This window comes from Xenopus laevis, chromosome 7L (assembly GCF_017654675.1).
Source record: "Xenopus laevis strain J_2021 chromosome 7L, Xenopus_laevis_v10.1, whole genome shotgun sequence".
NCBI lineage: Eukaryota > Metazoa > Chordata > Amphibia > Anura > Pipidae > Xenopus > Xenopus laevis.
The window spans coordinates 54,063,449-54,075,909 of record NC_054383.1 but is presented as its reverse complement, the minus strand read 5'-3'; the positions used below and the strand labels follow the sequence as shown (position 1 = coordinate 54,075,909).

Sequence of the window (12,461 nt, the reverse complement as noted above, 5' to 3'; positions counted from 1 at the left end):
TCTTGGGAGGCAGGAAAGATTTTTTTCCCCTCTAAGGCAAATTGGAGAATCTTCAGATGAGTTTTTTCCCTTCCTCTGGATCAACTAACAGGCAGTTGTTTAGACAAAAACTTGAACTTGACAGACGTGTAATTTTTCAGACTCAACTACTATACCTTTTATCTATCAATAACTGTTTTATCTACCATTGCTCTCTGTATTTGCAGATTAATAGTTACAGAATCCAAGACTACCCGCAGTTTACTGGTTTCCTTGTCTGGTACTGTTACTTTTGGCATGCCATTTGTGATGCAGTATTTTCACACACAGGTTGTTGTGGGGTTTTTTTGCTTGTAGATTGGGGTTATGTAGAACTGGTTTTTTTTGCTGCATTTGGCAGACAGGTTGTTTTTTCTACTGGCCTATATGCTGCAGAGGACAAAAACTGATCCACTGCTTATGCATGGAATCGGCCCATTCAGAGCGCGCACAGAGCGGATTTTAGTGCAAAAAATATATACTTTAGCCTAAGATCCCACAACTCAATTTTGTAGTTATGAGGAAACTTCAGGCAACTTTGGAATACGAAACGCTGCGTGTGCTTTAGCGCATTCGATTTTTCATTATAGCCGGCACAAGACAGAGGGAAGGCGTTCTGGGAGATTGGTCGCCACAAAGACGAGGCGATTAGTTGCGAGGCATCTAAATCCCCCCTAATTGCCCGGTGTGCCCCTACCCTTAGAGCACTGCTAAATTCCGGCCAGGGCGTGCAGACACAGTAAAGTAAAAAGTTGAACTTAGAGGCAAAAAGCTGTCTTTTTACTTTACTGTGGATGGGCACCCTCCCGTTGGTGCTAAAATAAGGAAAGAACCAGAAGAATATCATAATGTGGTGCGCCAATAGTACAGTAATATCCCAGCCAGTGCTGTTATCATCAAACAGGTGTAACGCTAACTTAGGCTATATAGACCAAAATGAGTTAATGTCCAGCTAGTGAGAGGAGCATGGGTTACATGTGACTCAAACACTTTAGGCTCGGATAACGGACGCCAGAAGGTTCTTATGGTAAAACAAAGGAGTAACAAGTTTATTTGTTCTAGACAAATGACCACAGGTTTACTTACAGTCATGAGGTTAATGCAAGTAGAATTAACAGGCTAAAACAGGCAAAGATGACACAGCTCAGGAATGTAACTCCCATAGGCATTGTAGTAAAGTAGAAAGGAACATCACCAGGCAGAGACAACCACAGTGGATAGGGCATCAGGCTTAGACTCCTTCTCTCTGACCACTTCACTGGGTGGGATCCGGATGACTTAAAGGTATACCTTTAAGTGGTCTGGATCCCACCCAGTGGAGTGGTCGGGAAGAAGGAGTCTAAGCCTGACACCCTATCCACTGTGGTCCCTTCACTAAAGGCAATCTAGGAGCCTTGGGAAGCTACTCCACGCTACAGATCCTTAATGGAGCACAAAGCTGCTCTTGCTATCTGTACTCTCTAACTTACTCTCCTAGAGAGTCTATGACAGATATAACCTGTTTCTAGCTACCTCATTCACGGGGTTCCCTGGTCCTCGACTCGACATTGCCCTAGAGGTACTGGTCCCTCTAGGGCAATGGCTTTACTGGGCTTTGGTGTACCCAGGCTCAATGGAAATAACCAGTCGATCAGGACACCAGCAGCCAAAGAAGAAGATCCACCCCTTTCCATGCACTATATTGAAGTGTGGTAGGAATTGGTCATTACACCTCTTGAGCCTATGACTAAGTGCCCCTAAGGCATGAAATGCGCTAGGCCTGCTGTGATGTTTTTTGCTGAAATAAATATGTTTTTACTACATCTACCTACAGAGTGTGTTCCTGTATGTGCCAGCCCTTCATCTATTGATTTGCACTACACTTCTTGGCCAGTAACACAACTATGCAAATTACTTAAACTAGATACATGAGCTTTTGCCCATTAACTAGGGAAGGGATAGGGAAATAAAGCCATAGGGGCACATTAACCCTATGGGTCCCTACATAGGTAAGAGATTATATTCACTGGCCTGTTTTCTGCTCTAAACCACAGCATCTGCTTGAGGTGGATCAGTATTTGGAATAGTGTATCTTACCTATAATGTCTAGCAGAAGTGATTTAGTTTTGGAATGTTCTGTGCAGGTGAATGTTCATTGATACTGCTGATCTTCATGTGACTCAATCTGTCCAGAGCAGCTGAGCTAATGCTCTGTGGGGCAAATTCAATAACTTCCGAAAATTTGCCAGCAACGGCTTCGTTCACAGCGCAACACTTCGCCAGGCGTAGATTCGCCAGGACAACGCTAATTCACTAAAATCCGAAGTTGCGTCCAGGGCGCCGAACGCTGGTGAAGTTGTGCTAGCATTACTGCGCCAAGCGAAGCGAAGTTGCGCTAGCATTGCCTAATTTGCATACAGCTGGAAGTTATAGTTCAATGGACGTATCTGTTGCAGCAAATACATTACACTACACAAGCCCGGGAAATCTCAATAAAAAAAATAAAGTTGTTATATTGCCCTACACATGAGCCCAATGTATAGTTTATGTGCCATATGTTAGGAAATGTATTGGGGAAGCCGGTTACCCCCAAAAAAATTACGCTCTTTTTCAACCTATCACCCTGAAAAAGGTAGACGCCAGTGTTTTTTGGGACTATGAAAATTTTTTTAACTATTTTTTGAGGAACTCCTATCTACTCGCCTGGTGTGAGGTGGCAAGTCTGGCACAAGAGGGTAACGTTCAGTAAAATCCGCACCTTAGTGAATTTACGTAGTTACGTCCATTCGACAGAGCGCAAATTTGCCTGGCGTTAGGGAGAGAAGTACCGCTAGAGTCTATCCTTCGCTACCGAGGTTACGTCAGCGACTGTCAGTAAATCAGTGAAGTTCCGAAATGACAACACGCTGGCAAATTTTCGCCAGCGTTAGTCACTTCGCCCTTTAGTAAATTTGCCCCTGTGTGTCCAGGGACTAATACTAATGCTAGATGTGGAGGATTCTCGATTGCCGTATAAATGCAGGCTAAGAATCAACCCCTTTGTTGGCACCAGCCTTTCCCTGTGTGGTGTTCCCATTGTTTCCTGTGCTGTTCCCATTGTGTTGACCTGTGTGCATTTCGGTGGATTTCGGCCGCAAAATGCATATGCGTTTTTAGTTTTAGCACCAAAATCATCTCTGTGTGCCTGCACTTCGGCCAATGCAATGGCTCCAGGTTCAGGCACAGAGAAAGGTTGGCCGGTGTAGGGGCTGATTCTGGGCCTGTGGATCAACAGCCACGCCTGGCGTTGGCTTTACTGTGCAAGCAACTGTTACAGGTGTGCTCATAAGTTAGAAAATGTAAGTCAATTTTGGAAAATATGATCGATACTAAAAAATACCATTCTTTTATTTTGGAATGTTAGCCAGGTGTTTGTGTGTTCCAGTTTGTAAGTGACTGCTTGAGAATCCCAGTAATTAACTTGTGAATATTTTGCTGGTTCTGATTGTTTTTAGAGGTGCATGACACCATTACTGTCCCAACAGTTTCTTGTGGCAGCAGCAGTTATCTCTACTTTGATATATGTTTTCAAAGCCATATAAGGAACCATTAGGACCACCAAACTCCAGGATGGTTCCTGACAGTAGTTTATGCTAAAATAGAGCATAGATGGATACTTACAGTTTAGCAACTTGATTTCTAGGGTTGACTCTTGAAACTTGCCCAACAATTTCTGGGCTTTCCATGTTCTTTCAACATATGTGTGCTGGTGATGATCTGATTCTGGTGATGTTATTGCTGATGTCCCTGTGCGATGAACAACTGATCATTAATCTTTTACTATTCACCTCACTACCTGGCTGTGCATAGAAAGTTAGTCCGTTCCCAGCGACAAGTTTTGCTTTCACAAGAAAATGTCTATGGTTTAAATTTGTGGCTATAGGTAAAAACTTGGCCAATACAAAGCATTTTAAGTAACTTTTTTTATCACATAATCTTCTAGATCTCTTCTGTAAGCTTTTGTGAAAATGCATTGCACACTATTCTGTAGGAAAAAGCAATTTATTGTTAATACCATTCTTCTTTCCGACTATTTAAGGCTATAGATATACAGTGACTTGCAGAAGTATTTAGGCCTTTAAAGGGGATGTAAAGGGCAACAAATAAAATTCCATTTTTACTTTAATGAAAAAGAAATCTATTTCCATTATACTTTGATTAAAAAATGTCTACCGTCTTTATAAGAAACCTGACTGTATGCAGTGAAATCCCCCCTTCATTTTACTTGCTCTGACTTCTACAGATAGGAAACTTTCAAATGGCAGGGGAGAGCTTACTTCTCCGTACTCGAGCAGCTTTGTTTGTTTCCCTGTAGAGCAGCCAGCGACTTTGTAGAGATTTGTATCCATAGACCCAGTGCAGTCTGCATATTCTGATTAATCAGTCTTGCTGTATCAGTTTCTAAGGCAGATTATTTGACTTTAGCTTTTATATAATTTATTATGATCCCTAAGCTTAACTTCCCAACAGAAGCCCAGACCACACTGAGAATGTGCGTAGTCTTGGTCTTGCAAAGATTAACAAACTTACAAGATGACAGCCCCCTAATTAAAAAAATGATTTATTAAACATTAAATAATTTTTTAATTAGGCTTCTGGTGCAGTAAGTTCATGTTTATATTTAGTAACCAAAATACAGCATTTCTAGCATTATCTATTTTAGACTTTAGTTCCCCTTTAAGATCCACTCTTGAAAGCAGGATCTCTCTGGCAGCTTAAATAGCACTACTGGCTTTGACTACTAAACCATGTAGCATAGGAGGGAATTAAAGAAATTGTTACATTGTTATATACCAGTCAGAACAATTACTTTCAGTTGCGATCATATTAACAAATAACATAAATTATAAGGAGAAGGAAAGCTACCAAGGAAGTTTATTGCCAATAGATTAGCCACAACATTGCAAGCTAGAAAAACCATTTTTAGTCTATAGAATGCTTTTCCATACCTAAATAAACAACTGTAGACACTGTATGTTAGTTTAGGATTGCAGTTGCCATATTAGCTTGCTGTGACATCACTTCCTGCCTGAGTTGCTCGCTCATAGCTCTGAGCTCAGATTACAGCAGGGAGGGGGAGAGGAGCAAACTGAGCATGCCCAAGCCCTGGAGTTTTAAGATGAAAACAGGAAGTCTGATACAGAAGCCCATGTGTACACAATAGAAGGAAAGAAATGTGGTGTTTCTTTTGACGGAGGACTCTGAGCAGCATTACTTTGAGGGTTTACTAGTGTAATCATATATACGTTTCTGATAAAGCTTATTTAGTTTTAACCTTTCCTTCTCCTTTAACTTTCTTGGGCCAGGCTGGTCTATAACTAACAGTGTCAGTTCATGAAGCTGTATATGTTCTGCAGGAATTGAAAGTGGTTACTAAGATTCCACTATAGTGTGTGCAGCAATGGTGTGAACTTCTCCAGATAACTGCAGGGCACAGCAGTAGTAGTCTAGTAGGTAAAATTGTGGTCCATAAATACACAATCTTATAACATCACTGCTTTGTGTTCCTAAGATATAACAGCATCCATCTATAAACAAATGATTCACTGATACAAGAGAGAGGTCAAGGCAAAATAATCCTGTGTATAAATCCTGTGTGTATGTTATAGGACACTACCAGACCTATAGGTCTGTGATGAGCCATTGCTTGTTTCACGGATGCGTGTGCATATGCGCCGCCTGTCAGCTGGGGAGGGGTGAGTCATTTCTGTATAACATCGGTGGTGGCTGCTCCTAGTTCTCTGTGTCACTCTGCTCCTCTGAGGAAATTCACTGCTATTTTTATATCCGTGACACATGTAGTACTTGAGGCTTGCTCCCTGCTGTTGTATTATTTAAATATATATATATATATATATATGCCATCAAAAAAAACCGCACCAGGAGGATGTGAAATTGAACATTTAAATTAGGACTGTTAGGAGCCTGCCATGAATTTTGAATAAAAATAATAAATTTTACTATATCAGTATGCACTTTTAAATCATATAGAATAGTGATGTGTGAGTCAGGGTAAAACCCAACCTGCACCTGACCCTAACTCGCAAAACCTTTACCTGCATTCCGACCCTAACCTGCAAAATGTAGACATTTTAGGAACCACGCCCCCAACCTATACCCACATCTTCTTGCGCTCTACACTGCGTGTCTCTGGTTTAAAGACAAGGAATCTTAGGGATCAGAGAAGGAATGTACTTTCCCATTCTGACTTGTACCCAACCCTAACCTGCAGTGGTTGGTGATATTTCAACTCAAACCAGCCCAACCAGTGTATGAACACTGGATCAGCAGTGACTGAGACCTTTTCTTTTAAACATTGGTGGCAGTGCCTATTCATTGTGTGTATAGCCTGGTGATTTCTGTGCATCCTACTTAACCCAACATTGGTGCTTCCAAAGATCATTTTCATTCCTTCTCTCGGTTCTCCTGTTTTGTGAATTTGTTTTCTGGGCTTGGTTCCATGTGGTTGCACCAAAGAACAAGAATGTTTGCCCTGTACATCTCATGGTGATCGTCCCACACCCTGCACATGCACGTGACTGCTGCAATGTCCCCCTCCCTCCCCTCCTCTGTAGGTGGATGCTATTTCTGTCTTGCTTAGCTTTACCCATCTAACAATCAATTTCATTGCTGCCAGCTAGTCCTGGAGGAGCCGTCTGAGGCACTCTGCACCGTCACCTGGGACATTCTCCTCTCTTCCTTTGTTTCATGACCTAATTGGTCCAGCTGTTGACTGGGTCCACTTATTAACCATTTTGATGCCTGGAGGAGCAGAAGCAAAATGTAGTTAGAGCAGCTGAACATGAAAATAGTCTTTCATTTATAACAGTTTACCAGAAGGAGTACAAAATGTATGAAAATATTTATCTCATCATGTACAGTTTCAGGTTTCCATTGTGTGATGTACTTCATATTTTGCACCTTAATAATTACTGCTGCAAAACCATGGCATGGAAAATGTGGGTTATGGGAGGAAATGTTATGTATTTAAATTTGTTGTTAGGTGTTTCTCACAGAGATAAAGGTGTTACAACATTTTTTGTAGTTTATCTATATCACTTATTGGGTGGCGGATGGCTTGAAAATGCTGCCACCTGAGGTGGTTAAATTTGAGTGAGAAAAATTTAATTTTCACAAACATGTTATTTGCTTTTTCACCTTTAAAAATATCTCAGACTTTACTAGCCCAGGAGGGCCTGATGAGCAGTTTCACTGTTTATTAAAAAATATATTCTGCCCTAAATGGAATAACTGGGCCTCACAGCACTGGAAAACTCATGATTATCTAAAACATTTGATTTTTCTTACTGAAATTTAATCTGCACCACCTCAGGTGGCAGCATTTCCAAGTCATCCGCCACCCAATAAGTGATATAGATAAACCACAAATGGGTCGGCTATAGCAGCAGCTTCCACATTCTCAGTTGAGTCACTGTTTAATAGATATGCCTTTCCAAGTAGGAAACCATAGGCTTATTCTATGCTCTATTTTGTATATGTAACTCCACGCTGTGAAACCAAAGGATAAGCATTATTTTGAAGCCATTCTTTAAACATGGACCTGACAGGGGCACCTTTTTCCCTCCACCCCCATGCATGCCTCTCTGTCCCATGCTAGTTCTATTTATAGGTGCTGTGTGGAGAAAAGGTTTTGTTTCATGCAGCGGCAGTGCAAGTTAATCGGCCATATGGTGTGCAGGGAAGAATCTGCCATGTACCCATCTTGCACATTTCCATTCAGCCTGATGCTGTGGAGTGTGAGGTTACTGAGAGAAAAGGAGGGGGAGGGTATTTATGAAATGTGACATCCTCCACTCCCACCCTCCCACTAGCGGTTTAACTCATTACTTGTACACTTAGAATCAGAAGCCAATTGCTGATGTTTGTCATCCACTTATGAGACTGGTTTTAAAATGTCCCTGTACCTGCCTGTTTGCTAATATTACTAATAGAATGCTCTAGAATATTGATGTCCAGCTGTCCAGGTCCAGGTGGCCCTCCTGGTTTGAATTATCTAGGATTTTTTGTTCATACCAGAAGATTGTGAGTTTGGTATCCATAAAGATAACAGAATGAAATGTTTCAGACTTGTAGGCAGGCATATTTGCATATCCATATTCTAAAAAGACTTTTGTAGGACAGCTGCCCAAGTAATTATTAAGATAGTATACTGTGCTTTACTAGGGATTATATAGCTACTAGACATTAAGCCCGTTAAATTAACGGGCGCTAGAACATATGTAGTCAAACATTTATAAAAACCCATTTTAGAGTTTAAAAAGGAGGGAGAAAGGAGGGAGGAGCCAGGGGCGGAGGAATGGCAGGTGGATGGATAGCGCGTTGCCAGTGCCTAATACCATATTATGATTTGACTGCAGTTCTCAGCGCCGCCTCCCCGCACTGCCTGTCTTAATTACAGCTCAAACCAACTCCTGTGGGGTTGGAGGTCACAGCTCAGGCCATTTTTGTGTGCAGTCCGTGGGGCCAGGGCCGGGCCAAGGTAGTTTGGCACCCTAGGCAAGGGTTCCAATCAGCGCCCTCCCCTCCCCCCAGCTTTCCTATATTAGCTTTTCCCACCTTACCATTATGTTTTTTAAATAAAAGAAAACGCATTATTGAATGAAACATTTCATTTATATAAATATGTTTACAAAATATGTACGATTCCAGGGACACGGCTAATAAATACATGTTGTAGGGAAGCACTGGTTGCATTTTGAAAAAAAACTGCCCTGCCAAGCCCTGCTCTTTGGATTTGTTAGACATGTCCCTGAATTTTCAAGTGATCTTGAAACCTGTACCTGTACCTGTACCAAGCCATTGCCCATGTTAGCCATCAATGTTGCCCCCCAAGGGGCCTAAGCCCCCCACCTATACCTGTGCCAAGCCATTGCCATATTAGCCATCAATATTGCCCCCCAAAGGGCCTAAGCCCCCATCTGTACCTGTGCCAAGCACCATTGCCCATATATTAGCCATCAATATTGCCCCCCAAAGGGCCTAAGCCCCCCCATCTGTACCTGTGCCAGCCAGGCCCAAGCGCCGTCATTGCCCAATAGCCATCATCATTAATTGGCCCCCAATGGGCCTAAGGCTAAGGCCACATCCATCTGTACCTGTGCCAGCAGCAAGAAAGCTCAGCCGCAATAAAAGCAAGGCCGCCCTCAGGCCCTCAGTCAGCAGTAGGTCTTCTTCTTTTCAGTGCGATCTGCGAAATACTCCAGCTGGTGGTCACTTTCTCTCTGCTGGTGAGTCTTTGCTATGGCGTCCAATGCACAGACGCGCCGCCACCGTCTTTAGCACACGTGCGCAGGCGTGTGACTGCGTCAGACTCGGCAGACTCCAAAAGTACAACAGGGGTGAGGGAGTGCCTTAATAATGTAATTATAAATAAACAGCCACAAAATGGTAATGATGAGTGGTTGAGGCATGCGGTTTTTTTTCAGAATAATCATATTATTAAAGGCCAAACATGTCAAAATTCCCCTGAGAAGTGCGCCCCCCAATGACTGCGCCCTAGGCGAGTGCCTACCCCTTGGCCCGGCCCTGCGTGGGGCACATGCGCAGTAGCGGATTTCCACGGACACAGGGACGGGACTGGACGCAGAGACACTTGGACTTTATTATATAGGATGGATCAGGACCCAATGATGAGTCCCCATGCTGTTTAGGGCGCGTATATGATTCTCCTTAATACAGCTTAATAATTACTGTAATCAATAATAATAATTATGGTTCTCAATTAAGTAATTGGGTTGTGATGCTAAGGAATTTCTGTCAAATGCTTTAAGTGTTTTTATTTTTTGATGTATACTATATGGCTATACACATTTTTAAGATTAACAGACATTTAGTTTTTGGAAAACATAATCAGCCACATTTAAATGGATGAGATTAACTTTATAACAATTATCCTAGGAGGTTAGAGCTAAAAGGAAGTTAAAAGTGCATTTGATTGTCATTGACATTACAGAATAATGAGTTTTAGTGCAACAATTTAGCCATAAAGCAATATACAGTATAGCCAGACCACTGTGTACAGTGCACTGAATTGAAGGTTTTAAGAGATGCAAAGCCTCAATGACAATCTAAGTTTCTGACAAACCCAAACTGATGGCACATAAAAATTCACACGATTAAAGTTAATGTTAATATATATGTTGTATGTGAAGTGTATTGGATTATTTTTAAAAACATTATTTTGTTTAAAAGCAGATGGCAGGATGTGTCTTTAGGTGCTCAAAATCAAATGGATTTTGTTGGTTTTTAAATTTCTGACGATAGTGTATTTTGAAAGTAGAAAAAGGCAGTAAAACTGCAAAGAGCTGCAGACCTTTACAGTGGAGCAGAGGTTGTTTCTGAAGGCTTTATTTTAAGCTGTCATTTCGTATCTTCTCCAACTGTGCCACCTACTGGTCTTTCATCAGAACAAGTTTATTTTTAGTGTAAGCCAGGGTGTTTGAGCTGCAAGGCCCTCTCCCTACAGATTTTGTAGCCACAACAATGACAAAAGAAAAACTTCATGCATATGGCAGCCTCCTATTATTAAAGCATATGTTTATGTACATGTTATCTGTGGAGTGCTTATATCATTGACTCATGACATTTCAGTCTTAAACTAAGACTGAGTGTATTAATCAACCCTGGAGAGGCCCAGTAAATGATGAAGCAATTATGGAACACTTTGTATATGAACACATTATAGTCATTTTGCACATACAGTCTATGAGCCAAAGCAAAATATATGACAGTGCGAGAGCATCCCAATGTCTGCTCTTGTTGTGCTAGCCATCTACCCACACTAAAGTACTTGCCTAGACATTCCTGTATTTATCCTATTTTTTTCTTACTTTAAACCAAAAGTAGGCCTCAATTGCACACCATTTACAGCTTAAAATATGTACTGGTATGTTCCAAATTAACAGTTAAGTTTTGGGGTGTGTAACCATTTATTATTATTTTTCTAGCTCTACTCTCCTCTTGGTGTGAAGAATTGGGCAGGCTTCTCCTGCTACGCCACCAGAAGAACCGCCAGAACGATCCTCCAGGGAAACTCCCCATGCAGCCCCCCATGAACTCTTTGACCTCGATGAAACCCTCTCTTTCCCATGGGTATGCCTGTCATTTTCTTTCAAAACATTGCCAAATCATGGTGATTCTTCATAAGGATCAAGTAATGGGCAACCTGTTCCACGTCTTGTTTTTACTCTCAAAACATATGCAAACATCACAGTTTTTGAAGAAGCATGGGGTTACACCCCCTAAACAGGACAAGAAACCAGAACCTCCCAAACTTTGATTTTCAAGATGAAGACAGATTATTACGATGTCCATACATGTAAAGATATATGTGTCTTTGGCAAGGCAAACAAAAGTGGATATTTCATTAATAAGACCATCATGAGTTTCCTATCATTTTGTAATTAAATTAGATTAACTAATGAACCTCTAAAAATTAGAAGGCTATCTAGATTGAAATGACATTAATGAATGATGCAACAAAAACATATGTTGATTACTTTCAGATTTTTCAGCTTTTCTATAGGGTCGTTGGGAGTTATCTTAACTACCAAATATATGTTTCCCTTATTAAATACTGTTTTATCTTGTGCAGCGATGGGTCTTTCCCTTATGACTCCGTTCCTTGGCAACAGAACCCTAGTCAGCCACCCGGTTCCCTGTCTGTGGTCACTACTGTTTGGGGAGTAACAAACACGTCACAGAGCCAGGTAAGTAAATTCAGTGTTCAGCACAAAAAACACAAAAAAATAAAAACACAATAACAAGGCGCACCCTATTATCATTTATATTTTATTCTGATGAATATCTAGTTTATATGCCCTGGTAGATGCACTCTGAATACTACTGCAAAACTCAGTGTAAGGACAATTTTATTATCATACAGTAATAAATGTTGCCCTTTGTGGATACATTTATAAAAAATGCTACAAAAAAGTGGGATTATTCCCCCAGGGCATAAAGGTGATTCTGTTGTGAGACAAAATAATTTATCCCCCTGAAATATTGGTTGAGGTGGGATCTTTTAATTCATTCTAATTTATATGGTTAATGCATCATTATACATTTTTATTAAAAATCTCATTTTAATAATGTATTTTATAAGCATACATGGTTATCCAACCAGTTATCTCTGCAGATGTTGTTTGCATTCTGGCACAAGGTACGCTTTGTCATCTGCACATCCAGTAAAAAAAAATGTATCACTGCTATAGGGAATACATAGGGCTATATAGGGATTTTCTTATTGGAGATTTGATGCACACAGAATTCAGTGGCCATAATAATTCATACAAATTGTATGTCAGGTTTGATTTTTTTTAAAAAAGTTAGAATTGTTTTAATTGGTTTTGTTGTTGTCCATTGTTTTATTAATTACCTTGTTATCTTATTTATTTCTGCCAACA

General features: G+C 40.8%; 1 protein-coding gene across 18 annotated transcripts in view; it reads left to right on the top strand.

The window, feature by feature from the left end:
• The window catches only part of LOC108703993 (zinc finger MIZ domain-containing protein 1), a 316,532-nt gene that overhangs the window by 240,650 nt on the left and 63,421 nt on the right, over positions 1-12,461 (top strand). For all 18 annotated transcript variants that reach the window (XM_041568977.1, XM_041568968.1, XM_018240327.2 and 15 more), the window contains 2 exons: positions 11,004-11,148; positions 11,651-11,765. In XM_041568977.1, coding sequence (XP_041424911.1) covers positions 11,004-11,148; positions 11,651-11,765 — 260 coding nt within the window. The remainder of the gene's footprint in view (positions 1-11,003; positions 11,149-11,650; positions 11,766-12,461) is intronic.